Here is a 20811-nt window from a genome sequence, read left to right as displayed (position 1 = left end):
TATTTAACAGAATGTTGTGGTCACAGGGCTCTACGCTAACTTTTTTCCCAAGGAGTACATGTGCTCCTAAATTAAAAAATTTAGGAGAACACAAAGAAATATAGGAGCACAATGAAAACATTTTTTTAAAAAGATTAAACTGCTCAATCCATATGGATTAGTTGTATGATCTTTTTATGAACCTTTTTTGAAGCATCAAAGTGGTAGTTGTGTATGCTGTCAATGGAGGGAAAAGAAATCTCTCGATTTCATCAAAAAGTTCTTTGTTTGTGTTCCGAAGATGTCTTATGGGTTTGGAACGACATGATGGAGAGTAATAAATGATAGAATTTTCTATTTTGGGTGAACTACCTGTTTAATAATTATGCAATTATTATTTTTAGCCTACTTCAAAATATATAAAAATAATAAACATGCCACTCCCCGAGGTTATGGCTATATCCAGAAGCCTTGCAGCCTTCGCTGATGATTTTAACATTCATGTGGATTCCAGTAGTTGTTCTCATGCTTTTGATTTTCTATCACTGCTGGACTGCTTCAATTTTACCCCACACATGACAAAGGGCATACCCTGGATCTGGTGTGCTGTGCTGGCATAACCCCCTTTCACCTGCAGTGCACTGACCTGGCTGTCTCTGACCACTATGCCATCCTATTCTTGGTCTCTGTGCCTCTCCCAAAGCAGTGCACCAAACGGCCAATTCACGTTCAGGAACATGAAACGGGTGTGTACTTCCATGCTATCTTACTCCCTAGCGACCCACCACCCCTACCAAAGAGTTGATGGCACGATGGAACACTACAACTGTGACCTCTCTTTCAGCCTCGACTTTGTAGCCCCTCTCGCCATGCATTACATATCTTACTCTCGTCCTGCCCCTTGATTCACCCCTTAGCTCCGCAGGATGAAGACCATAGGATGTAGGCCTTGAGAGAGACGATGCAGAAGATCCGGACTCGCTGTCCATCGTGAAGCATTTAAAGAACACGTCATAAACTACAAAGAAGCCCTTTCTCAGGCAAAAACAAGGTATTACTCCACACTCATCAGTAACCACCTTCCCCGCCATTAACCGTCGTCTTCACCCTCCTGATGCCGCTAAACCCTCAGATGCAGCTGACCTCTGCTCCAGGTTTCTGGATTTTTTCCAGCAGAAAGTGGACACTATCCACCAGCAGATCCAGTCTCCTGGGCTCTCCCCCTGCCCCAACAGGATTCTCACCACTCAGCTGCCCGATCACCTCAGTGCTGCCTATCCACCTTTACTCCACTGGATGCCGACCAAGTAATTAAACTGGTCATCTCAGCCAAGAATTCAGCCAGCAGTCTTGACCCAATGCCCAACACCCTGGTCAAGGCCTGTCTTCCCATCCTCTGCCGTCCAATGGAAAACATCATAAATGCATCTCTTGACTCTGGTGTGGTACCATCCAGCTTTAAAATGGCGGCAGTCATCCCCACTTTCAAATAGCCAGGCTCAGACCCAGACGACCCCAACAACTATCATCCGATCTCCAACCTACCTTTTCCTCGGCAAAATCCTGGAAAGAGCAGTGGCTGATCAAAATCACTAATGATCTCCTGCTTGCTGCTGACAATGGCCTCATCACAATCCTCACCCTCCTTGACCTTTCTGTGGTTTTTGATACAGTTTCCCAAACCATCCTTCTCCACCGCCTCTCTGAACTCATCAGCCTCAAGGGCACAGCACTGTCCTGGTTCCGGTCCTACCTCACAAACCGGAAACAATTCATCACCCTAAATGGCTCCAGCTCTTATCCAGCACCCGCAAACCATGGCATGCCCCAGGGCTCTGTGCTTGGTCCTCTGATGTTCACCGTTTACATACTACCCATAGGTCATATTATCCGTAAACATGGACTCAACTTCCACTGTTATGCCAATGACATTCAACTTTATATCAGTACAAACCCCTCCTCCCAGCTCCCACCCATACAACTTGTCAACTGCCTCCATAAACTCAAATCATGGATGACCACAAACCTACTCAAACTCAACAGTAATAAGACAGAACTCATGGTGGTGGCCCCTGCACCACTGCTCAGGAAAGTTGGAGACCTGGCCCTGGTTGTGGATGGCTGTTCCACTTGCTTATCTCCTGAGGTGCGCTACCTGGGCGTCATCCTGGACTCCACTCTCTCCTTCTGGTCCCACATCAACAACATCACCAAGTCTGCCTTCTACCACCTCAGAAACATCTCACGACTCCGGCCTTCACTCACACATTCAGCAGCTTAGACACTTATCCATGCCTTCATCACCTCCCATCTGGATTAATGCAATGGTGCCCTGTCTGGACTGCCCACCAAGGCACTTAGCAGACTCCAGTATGTCCAGAACTCTGCTGCCTGGGTTCTAACCCACACAAAGTCCTGGCAGCATATCACTCCCATCCTCCAATAGCTCCACTGGTTGCCAGTCAAGTCACGCATCACCTACAAGATCCTTCTGCTCACTTACAAATCTCTCCATGGACTCTCACCAAAATACCTCACCGATCTCCTCAACCCCTACACTTTGACAAGGACCTGCTGGACAACCCCCCACACCAGGTTGCAGACTTTTGGGGACAGGGCTTTCTCTGCCAATGCTCCCACACTCACCACACTGGAACAGTCTACCCCTCCACTTCCGCTCTGCCCCATCCCTGCCCATGTTCAAAATGCACCTCAAAACATTTATTTTCCTTAAGTCCTTTGACCCCTATCCTCCCCCCTATTTACTAAGTTTAAATTAATTATATTTTGATCTAATAACAATTGTTTCAAAAGTGAATGCACTTTAAAAAAAAATGAATGTCATTTAATTTCGATGAAAGATGCAATGTTTGATTCAGTTGGTTATATTTGATTATTGCGCTCGCTTGCACACTCTTGTGAGCATAGGGGACAATACAGTACTATTTATAGTTTTTTTTTTTTTCCTTCTGCCTGCCACAAATGCAGATATTTTTTTGTGATTTTACAGTTTTACACAACAATGTCATTTGAAAGTTTGACAACGCATTTTAAGCGTCTCTGTGTAAACAACAAAAACGGGAATTTGTGAAAACTGTGATGAATGCATATTAAGTATTTGGGAATCGCGTAAATGTGCATGCGTATTACGTTTTCAGTCTAAAGATGAGTTGTTTCTTTGCATGAAACATTTCAAAAACAAAAAGGACATTTTTTTCAGTTTTTTTTAGGCCCTTTATTTTCATGTAAATTCTTTTATTTTCCATTTGTCCAAATTGATTTTCATAATTTTCATTTTAGGCTTGATGAAAGTGAAAGAGGAAATACAAGATCTGAATAAAGTGGAGGAGAAACATCACCATCAGAAAACCGCTGGAGAAAAATCATTGAGTAGTTGCTTCAAGCCTGAAAAAAGTTGCTCACAAAGCAGCATTCAAATGACAGATGTCAAAAGGCCTTTCACCTGCTCTCAGTGTGAAAAGACTTTCAAACAGAAAAGAAGCCTCATTAACCCTCTGATGGTCTTCGTTTAGCAGTCACACTGGGGGCCTTCCCGGTCATAAATGACCGGACACCTAAAAATGAAACTTCCTCCATCCCAGTAAAAACCAATGCAATTTATTTTTGTTCTATAATATTTATTCTTTTTAATTTAGAATTTTGAGACAATTTGATTGAACTTATTAATATTTATGCAATATTTATAGTCCATTTTTTGACATTGAAAATGATGATTTTTTTTTTTTTTTTTTGCTAAAAAAAAAAAAAAATTCTATGCAGTATTTTCGGGTAAAATAGAGACTAGGCTTTCAGAAAAAAAAAAAAAAAAAAAAATTCATCAATTTATTAATCATAAAATTAAATAAAACATGATATTGCATGGGTTTACCACTAGATGCCTGTATAGCTCTAAATGGAGATGTCTGTGAATTCTAGTTGTTTTTGGACCAAATTACTTACTTTTAAGATGTGGATTGAATGTATTTTTTTAGAAATTCTCAAATAATACTTTTTGCCAAGGTTTATAACATTTTATTAATTATTATTTTAATAATTTTAATAATTATTATATTAATTATATATACATATATTAATTATAATTATTAGTTATGTTATGTTTTTCACTCTTGATGTTTTAGAGCTTCACCCCTTCATTGCTGAGCATTTTTTTTCTGCATCGTGGCTGATTTGTAGAGAATTTTTGTGTTTTTGTCAATTTCCCATTCATTTCCTATGGGGGTAATTTTGACCGAAGACCAAAATCATAACTAATTTTTTTACGACCACTTAGCATGCTCGGATCATGAACTCAATTTTTTTGTGTGTTCACATACCTAATGCCAGAAAAGTCACCAAGTTTCGTAACATTCTGATGAAGCTGTGATTTTTAAAAATTCAAAACAGATTTTTGTAATCTGAATTTATTGGTGTGTATGTGTATAAACGTGTGTTTGTATGTGTGTGTGTGTGGGTGGGTGTGAATTTTTTGCACTCTTGATGTTGTAGAGTGTCACCCCTTTACTGCGGTGTACTTTTTTTTAGAATCGTGTCCGATTTGTAGATTGTACAGACAAAAATTCAGAGAATTTTTGTGTTTTTGTAAATTTCCCATTCATTTCCTATGGGTCGGTCATTTTTGACCGAAGACCACGAGTGTGACTATTTTTTTTACGACCACTTAGCATGCTCGGATCATGACCTCAATTTTTTTTTGTATTCACATACCTAATGCCAGAAAAGTCACCAAGTTTCATAACCTTCCGATGAAGCTGTGATTTTTTAAATTTCAAAACAGAAAATTATTCGGTCAGAAATGATCGAGGACCATCAGAGGGTTAATCACATGTTAATTCATGCTGGAAAAGGGCCTTTCACCTGTTCTCACTGTGGAACGACTTTTACGCAGAAAAGACAACTGAATAAGCATGTGCTAATTCACACTTCAGAAAAGCCTTTCACCTGCTCTCAGTGTGGAAACTCTTTCACACGTAAAAGAAACCTTGAGAATCACATGTTAATTCATGCTGGCATAAAGCCTTTCTCCTGCTCTCAGTGTGGAAACTCTTTCACACGTAAAGATAGACTTAATAATCACATGTTAAGTCATGCTGGAATAAAGCCTTTCACCTGCTCCCAGTGTGGAAAGAGTTTTACATATAAATCACACTTTAAGGATCATTTGGTAACTCACGCTTCAGAAAAGCCTTTCGCCTGCTCTCAGTGTGGAAAAACTTTTACACGTAAAGGAATCCTTAAGAATCATATGAAAATTCATTCTGAAATAAAGCCTTACACCTGCTCTCAATGTGGAAAGAGTTTTAGATGTAAAGGACACCTCAAGAACCACTTGTTAATTCACACTTCAGGAAAGCCTTTCACCTGCTCTCAGTGTGGAAACACTTTCACACGTAAACAAAACCTCAAGAATCACATGAGTATTCACACTGGAATAAAGCATTTCACCTGTTCTCACTGTGGCATGAGTTTTAAATATCAAGCACACCTTAATGATCATTTGGTAACTCATACGTCAGGAAAGCCCTTCACCTGCTCTCAGTGTGGAAACTCTTTCACACGTAAAAGAAACCTTGAGAATCACATGTTAATTCATGCTGGCATAATGCCTTTCACCTGCTCTCAGTGTGGAAACTCTTTCACACGTAAAAGAAACCTTGAGAATCACATGTTAATTCATGCTGGCATAAAGCCTTTCACCTGCTCTCAGTGTGGAAACTCTTTCACACGTAAAGAAAGCCTTAAGAATCACATGTTAATTCATGCTGGAATAAAACCTTTCGTCTGCTCCTACTGTGGAAAGAGTTTTACATATAAATCACACCTTAAGGATCATTTGGTAACTCACGCTTCAGAAAAGCCTTTCGCCTGCTCTCAGTGTGGAAAAACTTTTACACGTAAAGGAATCCTTAAGAATCATATGAAAATTCATTCTGAAATAAGCCTTTCACCTGCTCTCAATGTGGAAAGAGTTTTAGATGTAAAGGACACCTCAAGAACCACTTGTTAATTCACACTTCAGGAAAGCCTTTCACCTGCTTTCAGTGTGGAAACACTTTCACACGTAAACAAAACCTCAAGGATCTCATGAGAATTCATACTGGAATAAATCCTTTCACCTGCTCTCAATGTGGAAAGAGTTGTACACAGAAATCACACCTTTAAGGATCATTTGGCAACTCATGCATCAGAAAAGCCTTTCACCTGCTCTCAGTGTGGCAAGAGTTTCACCAGTAAACGAGTTTAATAGTCTCGCGATAAATCACACTGAAGAGATGTCTTGCGCATGTCATCTGTGTGAGAAGATTTAAACGAAATACGAGTCTAAAACTCATCTTCGCAGTTCTCACTCTGCAGTTAGGCAACTTAAAGGTACAGTAAGCAACAGAAAAGCTGCTGAAAGTGGAACGGCTCGAGCAGCACAACACACTTGTAGCCAATCAGCTATAGGGGGCATGTCATGATGGGGGACGAGAGGGAGAGTGAGAAAGAGGGAGATTTGAAGAAAGACGAGAAAATTTAAAGATAGAGATGACTGAGAGACATTAGAAAAGATAAAATGTCATAGAAAAACCACTGGGAAAAGAAGGGTTATGATCATGCAAGAGCTTTAGGAGCCACATTATTATTAGAAAAGCTTTCCAGCACTGAGAGACCGAAGCGGGAAGGCCTGAAAATGGACGCTGTTGTTACGTTGTTTCTACTCCACATGTGAGTAGCATTGGTTTAGCTATTTTACACGGAACCAAGATATGCTTTTGTTGTAATGTTAACTCTAGGAACAGGACAGTTTTGAGTTTCATTGTTTGTCTGGATCTGCTGTGCTGTTGCTGGCGACTAACAACAAACTCTTGCTTGTAGATACTCTTGTGAGCTGAATATAAATTTTTTGTTCTTGGTTGTCGTTTGTTCATCTTCACTTTATTTTTCACAAAGCATTATTTTGCTTAGTTTCAGTTACAATAAAAAGGTAGCTTGCACTTGATGTTGTGGGAATAAAAATTTAAGAATCTGTTTAACATCTGCTGATCTTATGTCCTTACATAACATGAAAAAACTAACATGAACTATCATAACATGAAACATGAAAAATTAAGGTAGAGTAACTTAGAGTAATAGAGTAAATCATAAACTTAAGTATTTAAGGTTATGATGATGAAGTCAGATGACTAATTATCTTAAAGTTTCCAGCAAGAAATCCCTGCCAGTTATGTTCTCTTTATTGTAAATCAAATGAGTCAGATTACTGACACTCTCACCCTGTGTCTTTAATGGCTCTTGGAGCCCCTGTCTCAGTGTTTGAATAGTTATGCTGATTGGATTAGGATTGGTAACACTCTAGAGTCTAGGGCGGGTTCTTATACCTGGATACTTCATTTGCATGATTTGTTTAAGGTCGTCACCCAGGTGCTTTGTCTCCACTGCCCACAAAAATCTATATAAGCTACAATGTACACTGCCTTAGCTAGACTTGATGACTGCAGCTACCGACAGACTGTTCTAGGATAGAATACTTCTAGCTCAGCATCATCTTCATATCAGTATTTCTCAGAAAATGGAAAACTTGTAATCTTGTGATCAGTCATTTTTAAAGTGTGAAGATGAAAAGTAAAAAGATTCTTATAAATACAAATGTGTCATATCAGACTGATCTCATGAAATGGCGTATGTATGACACGCCAATTCGTATTTCCATTTTTGGCGTGCTATCAACACGCATAATCGCTTTTCAGCGTGTTTATCAACGCCGTTGACTTAACGTTACATTACTCTCTATATAAATATATATGACTTACCCCAACCCCGTCCCTAAACCTACCCGTCACTGGGGTTAATACCATTTATGAGTCTTCCCCTACCATTATAGTAAAAAAATATCGCTCCCCAGATGTAGATTTACATTTTGCTTCGTTTCGCTCTGACATTTAACGGCATAGACATACACGCGGAATCACTCGGACATTTAACGGCGTAGACATATACGCGGAAGATGACGGCGTGGACATACACGCGGATAGCTCAAAATGCGTATAGATAACACGCCACTTGACTTGAAAGTGGCGTGTATGTTTACGCAAAGTCATGATGTCATGTTGGTCATATAGTTAGCAAAATGTAATGTAAATTAACAAATGGGGAACGAAGATTGAAGTTCATAGAGACCAAACATGCTACACATGTGATTTAGGTTAACCACACCATGCAAGTCTGAAACATTAATCCAAAAGAGAGAATGAATATGTAGGCCAAACCCTATAAAAGGAAATCATGAGATGGGAAAATTATACAGGCCTACATGTACATTCCTAAAGTTGTAATATAATAGGCCTATATAGGATTAAAAGGGCTTATTTGTCCTTCTCAACAATAATTAAGTGAGAGTCACAACTTTCTGCAAATTCCTGCTAACTCTATGACACATATAAGAATCTTTTTACTTTTCATCTCCACACTTTAAAAATGACTGATCACAAGATTACAAGTTTTCCATTTTCTGAGAAATACTGATATGAAGATGATGCTGAGCTAGAAGTCTTCCAAGGACCCCTAAGTTTGTGCCAGGCTGCAGCCTTGTCTTTCCATTCACCAAAGATCCTCTGACTCCAACTGGTCCTCTCTCATCAAGACAACATCAGCAAAGATCAACTGGAGCCTTTACAAATGGCATCAGAACAGTTTTCTTCAAATTTGCAGAGACATGCAAGTATCAAACTTAGTCTTATTTTTTGATACATTAAAAGCCCTTTCACACCGGATGCGTAACGAAAAAACGAAACGAAAAAGCGAATAGTTCGTGTGCGAATAGTTCGCGTCAAAACCATTCACATCAGCCGCGACGCGAATTTGCGAAGTCTGTGACGTTCAGAGAGCTTCAACATTCCAAAACTTTCGCGCCGACAGCTGAGAAAACATGGACACTTCATCATCATCCAGTGAAGACGAGCTTTCATTTTCTTTAAAAGACAGAAAAGAAGGTTTTGGATGCAACCCATCTTAAAGAACAGAGTCTGAAGGGGAGTTATGTGCAGTTTTTTGCGTCTTCACACAGTGCGTTTTGTAATGTCACTACACTCATTACATGTAACACACGAAGTGAGCGAGTGTGTGTGTGCGCGCGAGTGAGTGAGCAAGTGTGTGTGTGTGTGCGCGAGTGAGTGTATGTGTGTGTGTAACAAGTTAAAATCATTGGACTAGAAACTGTAGATATCACACAAAGAATGTATAGTATACTAAAAGCAGCATAGTCTCACTACATTTTGTTACATGTTCAAAGTAAACACGGTCTCTGTTTCTATCTTTGACGTAATAGTGTTAGCTTTCTATCCCAAATGTAGTTTAGCCTGCTAGTCTACACAGCACAGGACTATACAACGACTAAAACTATCACACAACACACTCACAGTCGTGATAACCGTGTTGGTTGGCAATGCTACGCCACACATTGTCTTTCAAATCGTTGTCCTTGTAGTATATGATTGGCTGAAGCCTATTCTGTCGCCGCAAAAGTAAAAAAAAATCGACATCGAAGCGAATAAAATAAAAGTCGTTTTTTCGCCGCAGCACATTCGCGTTCGGTGTGGAAGCACTCATTACACAAACAGCTGATCGAAAAATAAAACCATCGCGCGAATTATTCGTGCGTCAAAATCGCGTCCAGTGTGAAAGGGCCTTAAGTATCCCTACCATTTTTAAAGAAGGGTGTATTAGAACTAAACACTGATGGTTTGCTCAAGAATGTTGAACCTGCTGAATTTTAAACAATGCTATAACCTCTCACTTTTCTGTATTCAGCTCTCTTTCCCTTGGTAAATTGTATGCATAAGTGTATGTTAGAGTAGTTTAAGTGTTTCCCCTGAAAAACAACCCCACAACATAATCCCCCCCTCCACCAAACATTACACTTGGCACAATACAGTCAGGCAAGTACCGTTCTCCTGGCAACCGCCAAACTCAGACTCGTCCGTTGGATTGCCAGATGCAGCTGCTCTGCCATGGAAATACATTCCGTGAAGATCTACACACTGTTCTTGAGCTAATCTTAGCACCTCAGCATGCACTGACCCTGCTCAGTGATTTTACATGGCCTTCCACTCCGTGGCTGAGTTGCTGTTGTTCCCAATTCCTCCCACATTGTTATAATACCAATAACAGTTGATGGTGGAATATTAAGTAGTGAGGAAATTTCACTAATGGACTTACTGCACAGGTGGCAACGCAATTGACGCAGCACCTTTTTTTGACTCGTTTTAATGACTTCCTGTTGCGGCTGCTATTGGAAAGGCCGAGCATATGCCTCTGTGTTCGCTGATCATGTTTCATTCTCGCGCAGCTTGTTTAGTAACTTCACGAGCGGGTCTTTTCCACTCCGTGTGTGCGCCGTGCTCTCTGTTCCGTGTGTGTGTGTGCTCAATGTTCTGCTCCGTGTGTGCTCAATGTTCTGCTCCGTGTTTGCGCTGCGTGTTCTGCTCTGTCGTTAACGGCCCAAACACTCCATGTACCGATCACGCACTGGAAAAGCATAGTCCGCAAAACTTTGCGATTAATTAGTTAAAAAAAATTTTTTAATCAACTCCCAGCCCTAATATATATATATATTTATCCAGTATACGGCGCGGTGCGGCTGCGTTGTAACTTTGAAAGCCTGCTGATGAAAACCCTCTCAATTTGTGGCAAAAATCGTGCAACGACACACTTGACCATGTCTGGCACATCGTTCAGAGCTGAGCGTGTGTTTTCTTCAGCTGAAAGCATTGTCCACAAAATGCTCAGCACTCGCTGCAAATCAAGTTGACCATCTGGTGTTTTTGAAGAAATTAGATTTAATAACAATTGTTTCTAAAGTGAATCCACTTTAAAAAGTGCATGTCACACACAAAAGTGCATTCACTTCAGTAAAAGATGCAATGTTTGATTTAGTTGGTTATATTTGATTATTGCGCTTGTGGGTATAGGAGACAATACAGTACTTTTTATAGAATTTGTTTCTCTTCTGCCTGCCACAAATGCAGATACTTTTTTAATGTCATTTGACAGTTTATTTACACGACAACGTCATTTTAAATTTTGACAACGGCATTTTAAGCGTCTCTGTGTAAACAACAAAAACGTGCATTTGTGAAAACTGTGATGCATGCATATTAAGTATTGCGTAAATGTGCATGCGTATTACGTGTTCAGTCTAAAGTTGTGTAGTGTTTCTTTGCATGAAACTTTTCAAAAACACAGGATTTTTTTTTTTTTTTAGTAGGCCCCCAATTGATTTTCATAATTTTCTTTTTAGGCTTGATAAAAGTGAAAGAGGAAATACAAGATCTGAATGAAGTGGAGGAGAAACATCAGCATCAGAAAGCTCATGACGTCACCGCTGGAGAAAAATCATTGAAAATCATCTCACAAAGCAGCATTCAAATGACCGAAGTCAAAAGGCCTTTCACCTGTTCTCAGTGTGGAAAGTCTTTCACTCGTAAAAGATACCTTGAGAGTCACATGTTACTTCATGCTGGCATAAAGCCTTTCAGCTGCTCTCACTGTGGAAAGAGTTTTACACAGAAGAGACAACTTAATGATCATTTGGTAATTCACACTGAAGAAAAGCCTTTCTCCTGCTCTCAGTGTGGAAACACTTTCGCACGTAAAGCAAGCCTTAAGAATCACATGTTAATTCATGCTGGAATAAAGCCTTTCACCTGTTCTCAGTGTGGAAGGAGTTTTACACAGAAAGGACAACTTAAGGATCATTTGGTTATTCACACTTCAGAAAAGCCTTTCACCTGCTCTCAGTGTGGAAACTCTTTCACACGTAAAGCAAGCCTTAAAAATCACATGTTAATTCATGCTGGAATAAAGCCTTTCACCTGCTCTCAGTGTGGAAAGAGTTTTACACAGAAAGGACAACTTATGGATCATTTGATAACTCACACTTCAGAAAAGCCTTTCACCTGTTCTCAGTGTGGAAAAACGTTCACACGTAGAGAAAGCCTTGAAACTCACATGAGAATTCATGTCGGAAAAAAGCCTTTCACCTGCTCTCAATGTGGCAAGAGTTTCACCAGTAAACAAGGATTTAATAGTCACATGAGAAATCACACTGAAGAGATGTCTTACGCATGTCATCTGTGTGAGAAGAGATTTAAATGGAACACAAGTCTAAAAACTCATCTTCGCCATTCTCACTCTGCAGTAAGGCAACTTAAAGGTACAGTACGCAACAGAAAAGCTGCTGAAAGTGGATCGGATCGAGCAGCACAACACACTTGTAGCCTATCGGCTATAGGGGGCATGTCCACTCATGATGGGGGACGAGAGGGAGAGTGAGAAAGGAGATTTGAAGAAAGACTAGAACATTTAAAGATAGGGATGGCTGAGAGACATTAGAAAAGAGAAAATGTCATAGAAAAATCACTGGAAAAAGAAGGGTTATGATCGTGCAAGAGCTTTAGGAGCCACATTATTATTAGCAATAACATAAATTAATAGGCTAAATACAATACAACAAAGGAGACCCTGCATGAAACACAGGCACTACATTTGAAACAACGCCGTTTGCTCTTTTTGTGAAAAAGGCTTTTATTTTGAAAGGACACTCTGCCGGATGGTCGCAGGGATATAGCGAACAGCGTTGACCACGTCGAGTTCAGGAAACTGAGCAGGAGGCTGCCGGTCGCTGAACTGCTGCTGCTGATCACTGCGTTCCGCTGCAATGGCGAGAGAGGCTTCTTGTCCAGAGAAGTCAGTGAAGAGATGCGTCCTTCGCTGAAAGAGATTAAATCTGATTCCTATGGCGGAATGGGCTGCATATATAGTCAGCAGCCATGCCCAAGGCGGGAAGTGCCCTGATAGGTTTGCGCGTCCTCGCTGCTTTGCCATAGGTTCGTGCAGTTGCCGCAGCCCAGCCAATCAGCGCACTTAGACAGCCTGCACTGGGCTTGCTGTGCAGCTACACTGCGTTTTAAAATAAAGGCTTCAATATTCTCGAGAAAAGGAGTTTTCCCATAGCGTATAGCTACCCAATACAAGTGAACCGTTCTCAAAAGGGAACCTATTCTGGTAGACCCCCAAAACGAAATCAAGTCTTTGAAAAGACTTCCCCCTTTAACACTCATTTTGTATTTTTTCCTGATTTTGATAAAACAACATGAGTGACTTATAGACCATGTTTTGGTCTGTACTGTATATAAAGCATAATTTGTTCACTATGCAGTGGAGCACATGCTAAAATGACACATTTAAACTGAAGGCTAAAGATATTAACAGAATAAAGTACGTACCTGAAAACCGTACTTGAATAAAAGTAGACATACCTTACAGCAAAAATGACTCCATTACAAGTTATATGCCACCAATTGTAATAACACTTCAGTAAAAATTCTTAATGTATCTGATTTTAACAGTACTTAAGTGTTTTACTTGTAGGAAGGATCAAAGATGTACTGTAGTCCTCAACACCTAAAGAGACATGCCAGTGAAAAACAAGTAACAGAAGATTTGTGAAGAGAGCAATCACGTTTATTTTCTAAAATCAAAATAAAATGGAATAACTCAGTATTGCAATACAACAAGGTCGAAACAACAACAACATCTTAAATTTCTACAAACATTCAAGCCTCAGTTAAATGCTCAAAAGGGCATAGGGAAAATAAATACGTTTTTAGACATGACTTGAACTCAGACAGAGAGGAAGTCGATCAAATATAAATTGGGAGCTTGTTCCACAGTGTGGGGCCAGCCACTTCAGAAGCTCAGTTTCCCCTTGATTTTAGCCAGGTTATAGGTATCTGAAGCAGAAGTTTTGTTTCAGATCTAAGACTTGTGAGAGAATATGAATGGAGTAAGTCAGACAGATAAGAAGGTGCTAAATCGTTTAAATATTTATACATAAGTATTCAAATTTTATATTAAATTCTGGAATTTATCGGTAGCCAATGAAAGGATCTCAGAAGAGAGGTGGCATGGTCAAATTTCCTCTTTTCCTTCAGTAATCTCGCCGCAGTGTTTTGAACAACCTGTAAGCATGCCGTTTGGGACTTTGGTACACCAAAATAAAGGGAGTTGCAATAGTCCAGGCATGAGGTAATAAGAGCATGGATCACAGTCTCCAACGAGCACTTGGGAAGATAAGATTTGATTTTCGCTAGATAACGTAGATTAAAAAAAAGCTAGATCCAATGACAGAACTAATTTGCTTATCAAATTTTAGGGAACTATCTAACATCAAAGTTCTGAACTTGGGAAGAGATAAATAGATCTAGAGATCCAAGGTCAAAATCATGTCTTGACAATCAAAAACAATAACTTCTGTTTTGTCTGAGTTCAAAAATAGGAAATTCTTGGCAAGGCAAGCTTTTACCTTCTCAAGACATGCTGTCAAACTGTCTAGAGCACTTTTATTTTTCCTTGACAAAGGCATATCTGCATGTCATCAGCATAACATTGAAATGAGATATTGTGTTTTTTAAAAATAGAATGAAGAAGATAGAGGGAGAATTGGACAGGAGCTAAGACAGAACCCTGAGGCACACCACAGGATACATTTCGTAGAGAAGAGGAGAAACATCCCATTTTTACAGATAAACTTCTATTTGTTAAAGGGATAGTTCACCCAAAAATGAAAATTCTGTCATCATTTACTCACCCTCAAGTTGTTTTAAACCTGTATGAATTTCTTTTTTCTGCTGAACACAAAAGAAGATATTTTGAAAAATGTCTGTAACCAAACAGTTGATGGACCCCATTGACTTCCATAGTACTATACCAACTTAAAACCTCACCCCCTAGGCCAACACAAGACTCCAGCCGGGAAACGAGAATCATATGGTCAACAGTATCAAAAGCAGAAGACAAATCTAACATTACTAAAATGACGTAATCTTCCGAATCTGTACCCATGTAAATATTGAGAACTCTAATAAGAGCGGTTTATGTGCTGTGCAGAGATTTAAACCCCGACTGAAACTTATCAAAAATATGATTGTCATTTTAAGAAGGTCTGAAGCTGTAAAAATATATATTTTTTTCAATACCTTGGAAATAAACGGCACAATAAGATATAAGATGAAAATTTTATCAAATAAAGGCATCAAGTGACGGTTTCTTTAGTATGGGCGTAATTGAGGCAATTTTCAAACTGGAGGGTATAGCTCCCTCAAGCAAGGATTTATTAACGACACCAACCCAGGGCTGACAGTATCAAATAATTATCTCAGATAACGAGTATCTAAAGTGTCATACGTTCAGGGATGTCACGGTACCAAAATTCCAGTAGTCGGTACCAATACCATTAAAATGTTACGGTTCTCGGTACCAGTTTCGGTACCACATCAGAACTATTGAACTATTTTATTTAACTATTTGAAAAAAAAAAAAAAAAAATCAATGAGTTTATTATTTATGATGTAATCATTATAAGTAAATAATACATATAAACATTTGAAGGCTACATGCTGTTAAAAAGTAAACATTTATAAAAAGATCAAGTGAAACAAAAAGCAACTCTACGCACACATAATAATAATAATAATAATAACAATAATAATAATAATTATTATTATTATTATTATTATTAATGTTAGTATTATTACATTGAGATGTAGTTAAATCTCCTGTACAAGAAGCCTAATATTTTTCTGTTAATTTCTTCAAGTTAAACCAAACTTTTATTTTGACGGGTTGTCAAATGAAATGGTAAAATGCTGATGGACTGACTCTCTCAGAGCGGCTCTAGAGATGAAGTTTATGCGTTCATGTCCTCATACAGTGAGGCTGAAAACACAGCGAGCGTCACGAGTACTTCAGTGTGTGTTTTATGTGTGTGTGTGGTAAATGAAACCACGAGTCTGCACCATTCATTCACACGGAGACACGTAGAACATCCAGGATTCATATTTAAAAAGTATTTTTGCGGTTAGTTAGTCTAAAGCCCTGTGCTTAGGTTAACACGGAAGCGATTGAAAGGAGCGCCTATTAGTGGTTAGTTCACCGAATGTACCTGGACCTTGGTACTACCGGTACTACAGAAATGCTGGTATTGTCACATTTTCAAAATTTCAGTACCGACTTGGTACCGAAGTAATGGTACTTTGACAAAACTACAAAAGGAAGGTTTAAGTTTAAACATTTCTTCCTTTACAGAATGTAGAGAGACAGGATTGAAAGAGGTCCATTGGGTAGTAGAACTCTGTAGAATCTCTGTCGGTATTTCCTGATGGGAGACTTGAAATTTGACTCTCAAAGCTAACAAAATCCTCTCAGAGTGCCAAAGACGGGCAGCGAAGAGAGTTTATAGGGGGATTTAAAACGAGTTAATGACAGAAAAAAAGTGCTTTTGGGGTGTTGTGATGTTTCTCAATCAGTTTAGAAAAATAGGAAGCCTTAGCTTTCTTAACCACATTCTGATATAACAATAGGCAGTCCTTTAAGATCTCGTACGAGACATGTAATTGTCTTTTTTCCACTTTCTTTCTGCTTTCCTGCACAACTGTCTCAAGGAGTGTATACTATGATCGACCCATGGCTCCGATTTCAATGTAGATTTTGACTTAAAAGACTTGTAGGGAGCAGTAAGACTTAAAATATCTTCCCAAACAGTATTTAAAAGGGAACAATAATGCTCCACATCAAGGTCAAGTAGTGGGAATTCTAAAAATAGAAGAGGATTAACCTCATTATAGAACTTAATAAAATCTACTTCAAAATGAGGTAAATATGCACAGGCTTGTGTGGTGTTTGAAACAGGCGCAATAGAAAGCTGAGGAAGAGACATTTTAAATAAAATAGGAAAATGATCAGAGATAGCAGAATCAACAACTTCAACTTCAGTTACAGATAACCCATGTGACAGAATTTGATCCATGTGTCCATGAATATGTGTGGGATAATGAACCCACTGCCGAAGGTTAAAAGAGTCAATGATGTTTAAAAACTCAGAGGTTAGCCGCTTAGAAGGGCAACATATATGCACATTTAAGTCACCTAAAATCAGGATGCATTCATATCAATACAAATTCCGAGAACTCCACTATGAAGTCTTTGATTAAATGTGGTGGCCGATAGATCAGAACTAATACCATGGGTACTGTGTATGTGCATGCGTATTGTGTGTTCAGTTTAAAGTTGTGTAGTGTTTCTTTGCATGAAACTTTTAAAAAACACAAAGTATTAAGTTTTTAGTTGGCCCTACATATTGTCATGCTAATTCTTTTATTTTCCAATTGTCCCAATTGATTTTCATCATTTTCATTTTAGGCTTGATGAAAGTGAAAGAGGAAATACAAGATCTGAATGAAGTGGAGGAGAAACATCAACATCAGAAAACTCATGACGTCACCGCTGGAGAAAAATCATTGAGTTGCTTCAAACCCGAAAAAAGTTGCACACAAATCAGTATTCAAATGACAGAAGTCGAAAGACCTTTCACCTGCTCTCAGTGTGGAAACTCTTTCACACGTAAAACAAGCCTTAAGAATCACATGTTAATTCATGCGGGAATAAAACCTTTCACCTGTTATGTGTGTGAAACGAGTTTTACAAAGAAATCACACCTTAAGGATCATTTGGTAACTCACACTTCAGAAAAGCCTTTCACCTGCTCTCAATGTGGAAACACTTTTGCACGTAAAGGAAACCTCAAGAGTCACATGAAAATTCATTCTGGAATAAAGCCTTTCACCTGCTCTCAATGTGGAAACTCTTTCACACGTAAAGAAAACCTCAAGAATCACATGAGAATTCATACTGGAATAAAGCCTTTTGTCTGCTCTCACTGTGCAAAGAGTTTTACATATAAAACACACCTTAATGTTCATTTGGCAACTCACACTTCAGAAAAGCCTTTCACCTGTTCTCAGTGTGGAAAGTCTTTCACACGTAGAGAAAGCCTTGAAACTCACATGAGAATTCATGTTGGAAAAAAGCCTTTCACCTGCTCCCAATGTGGAAAGAGTTTCACCTTTAAACAAGGATTTAATAGTCACATGAGAAATCACACTGAAGAAATGTCTTACGCATGTCATCTGTGTGAGAAGAGATTTAAATGGAACACAAGTCTAAAAACTCATCTTCGCCATTCTCACTCTGCAGTAAGGCAACTTAAAGGTACAGTAAGCAGCAGAAAAGCTGCTGAAAGTGGATCGGATCGAGCAGCACAACACACTTGTAGCCAATCAGCTATAGGGGGCATGTCCACTCATGATGGGGGACGAGAGGGAGAGTGAGAAAGAGGGAGATTTGAAGAAAGACGAGAAAATTTAAAGCTAGAGATGGCTGAGAGACATTACAAAAGATAAAATGTCATAGAAAAACCACTGGGAAAAGAAGGGTTATGATCATGCAAGAGCTTTAGGAGCCTCATTATTATTAGAAAAGCTTTCCAGCACTGAGAGACTGAAGCTGGAAGGCCTGAAAATGGACGCTGTTGTTACGTTGTTTCTACTCCACATGTGAGTAGCATTGGTTTTGCTATTTTTCACAGAACCAAGATATGCTTTTGTTGTAATGTTAACTCTAGGAATAGGACAGTTTTGAGTTTCATTGTTTGTCTGGATCTGCTGTGCTGTTGCTGGCGACTAACAACAAACTCTTGCTTGTAGATACTCTTTTGAGCTGAATATTACATTGTTGTTCTTGGTTGTCGTTTGTTCATCTTCACTTTGTTTTTTCGCAAAGCATTATTTTGCTTAGTTTCAGTTACAATAAAGAGCAACTTGCATTTGATGATTCAGTCGTGCTCTTTCCACACGTTTTCTTACAGCTATGCTCCATTTTTCCAAATTTAGAAATTATTTCCTTTAATACAGATATAAAATGGATATTTTAATATCCAGTGGTGTAAAGTATTTGAGGAAATGTACTTACTTTGGCTACTTTGACTATCAAAGATGTTAGCTACTTTTAGTCTCTACTTGACTGCATTTTTAAATATGTTCCATTTTATTTTGATTTTAGAAAATAAACTTGATTGCTCTCCTCACAAATCTTCTGTTACTTGTTTTTCACTGGCATGTCTCTTAGGTGTTAAGGACTATAGTACATCTTTGATCCTTCATTCAGTATGAGTAAAACACTTAAGGACTGTTAAAATCAGATTCTCTAAGATTTTTACTGAAGTGTAATTACAACTGGTGACATATAACTTGTAATGGAGTTATTTTTGCTGTAAGGTATGTCTAGTTTTATTCAAGTACGGTTTTCAGGTACTTTATTCTGTTAATATCTTTAGCCTTCAGTTTAAATGTGTCATTTTAGCATGTGCTCCACTGCATAGTGAACAAATTATGCTTTATATACTCAACAAACCAAAACATTATTACTCTGTTGGTCTATAAGTCACTCATGTGCTGTTTTATCACATTCAGTAAAAAATACAAAATGAGTGTTAAAGGGGAAGTCTTTTCAAAGACTTGATTTCATTTTAGGGGTCTACCAGAATAGGTTTTCATGCTTGAATGTCCAAAAACACATATTTGACATATTTGACTTTGTTGCACCACCTCTATTCCCAGTTTATCAGTAAAACGTTTCCCAAAGCCAACTATGGCGCCAAAGGGCCTAGGCATCATGCAAGGGAAAAAGAATGAGAAAAAAAAAACTGCTTTGATTAGAACTGGTTGATCTGGATCTGTTGAAGAAGTGTTTGCTTCCTGATAAAAGCAGAACGTAAATGTGAAAATTTTTACTTCAACTTGTTTACAACTGCGCATTCACAGAGAGAAGATTGTCATATTTTCATGTGATTATGCTCATGAACCTGTTTATGTTTATTTTAATAGCCTGAGGATGTGTGACGGTATGGTTTGCTTTTCTGTTGATTAAATTATTAAATACAGTTTATGTAAATATACTAACAACAGTGTCAGTTTATGAAATGATTTTAATTGAAAAAATTAATTCACAAACAAGTTTTTGTTTGTACTTGCATCAGATTTGACATTATTATTGTTTACTGGATAAGTGTAATGTAATATGTGTCATGAATCTTTTTGCAAAGAGATTTTGACAATATTTGACTTTGTTGCAGCACCCCTGTTCCCAGTCTGTGAGGAATATCGTGACTTTTTTTCCCCGGAAGAATACTCAAGACTGTTCAGAGACAGTGCGCAGAGATAACAGAGAAACATTTGCTTTGGAGTGACTTTGTGCTTTGTTGCATTGCAGACATTTTTCATGAAGAGCAATATTACATACTAAAAATTCACAGATTTACCTGATGTTGCTAGAATTGGTACTGGTATGAATGGCACATTTGAGGATCTCTCTATTAGAGTGATAAACAAAATCAATGCAAAGCTCAAAATAAGCTCAAAATAATCAGCATTTATTCTCAGCTAAATCAGTCAGACCAAAGGGCCTAGGCATCATGCAAGTGAAAAAAGAATGAGGAAAAAAACTGCTTTGATTAGAACTGGTTGATCTGGATCTGTTGAAGAAGCATTTGCTTCCTTATAAAAGCAGAACGTACATGTGAAAATGTTTACTTCAACTTGTTTACAACTGCGCATTGATAATACAGAGAGAAGATTGTCATATTTTCATGTGAATATGCTTATGAACCTGCTCATGTTTATTTTAATAGCTGAAGTCCTGAGGATGTGTGACGGTATGGTTTGCTTTTCTGTTGATTAAATTATTAAATACAGTTTATGTAAATGTACTAACAGCAGTGTCAGTTTATTTAATGATTTTAATTGAACAAATTCATTAATTCACAAACAAGTTTTGTTTGCTTGTACTTGGATCAGATTTGACATTATTATTGTTTACAGGATAAGTGTAATGTAATATGTTTATGAATCATTGATTTTTGTTTTACATATGCAAAGTAAT

The 20811-nt window shown here is 38.4% G+C and overlaps 2 protein-coding genes across 6 annotated transcripts in view; one reads left to right on the top strand and one right to left on the bottom strand.

Moving 5' to 3' along the window:
- LOC311304498 (gap junction alpha-1 protein-like) overlaps positions 1 to 20811 on the bottom strand; it is a gene marked incomplete at both ends in the record, with an annotated part of 434020 nt that overhangs the window by 319658 nt on the left and 93551 nt on the right. The gene's annotated exons all lie outside the window — the stretch shown is intronic.
- The window catches only part of LOC311277711 (junctional adhesion molecule-like), a 30524-nt gene that overhangs the window by 6752 nt on the left and 2961 nt on the right, over positions 1 to 20811 (top strand). The window contains exons 2-3 of one of the 5 annotated variants that reach the window (XR_014625310.1): positions 11276 to 12723; positions 17236 to 17295. The exons of 1 other annotated variant lie outside the window; for it this stretch is intronic. Coding sequence is in view for 2 of the 4 variants with exons in the window: in XM_084388102.1 (XP_084244228.1) it covers positions 11276 to 12190; positions 17236 to 18203 (1883 nt within the window). In the remaining 2 variants the exon portion in view is untranslated. Of the gene's footprint in view, positions 1 to 11275; positions 12724 to 17235; positions 20801 to 20811 lie in introns of those variants that run through there. 3 more of the 5 variants (XM_084388102.1, XM_084388103.1, XR_014625309.1) reach the window with 3 other exon arrangements.

This window comes from Rutilus rutilus, assembly GCF_951802725.1.
Source record: "Rutilus rutilus genome assembly, chromosome: 1".
Taxonomy (NCBI): domain Eukaryota; kingdom Metazoa; phylum Chordata; class Actinopteri; order Cypriniformes; family Leuciscidae; genus Rutilus; species Rutilus rutilus.
Note: the sequence above shows the minus strand (reverse complement) of the source record. Positions and strands in the feature narration are given on the sequence as shown.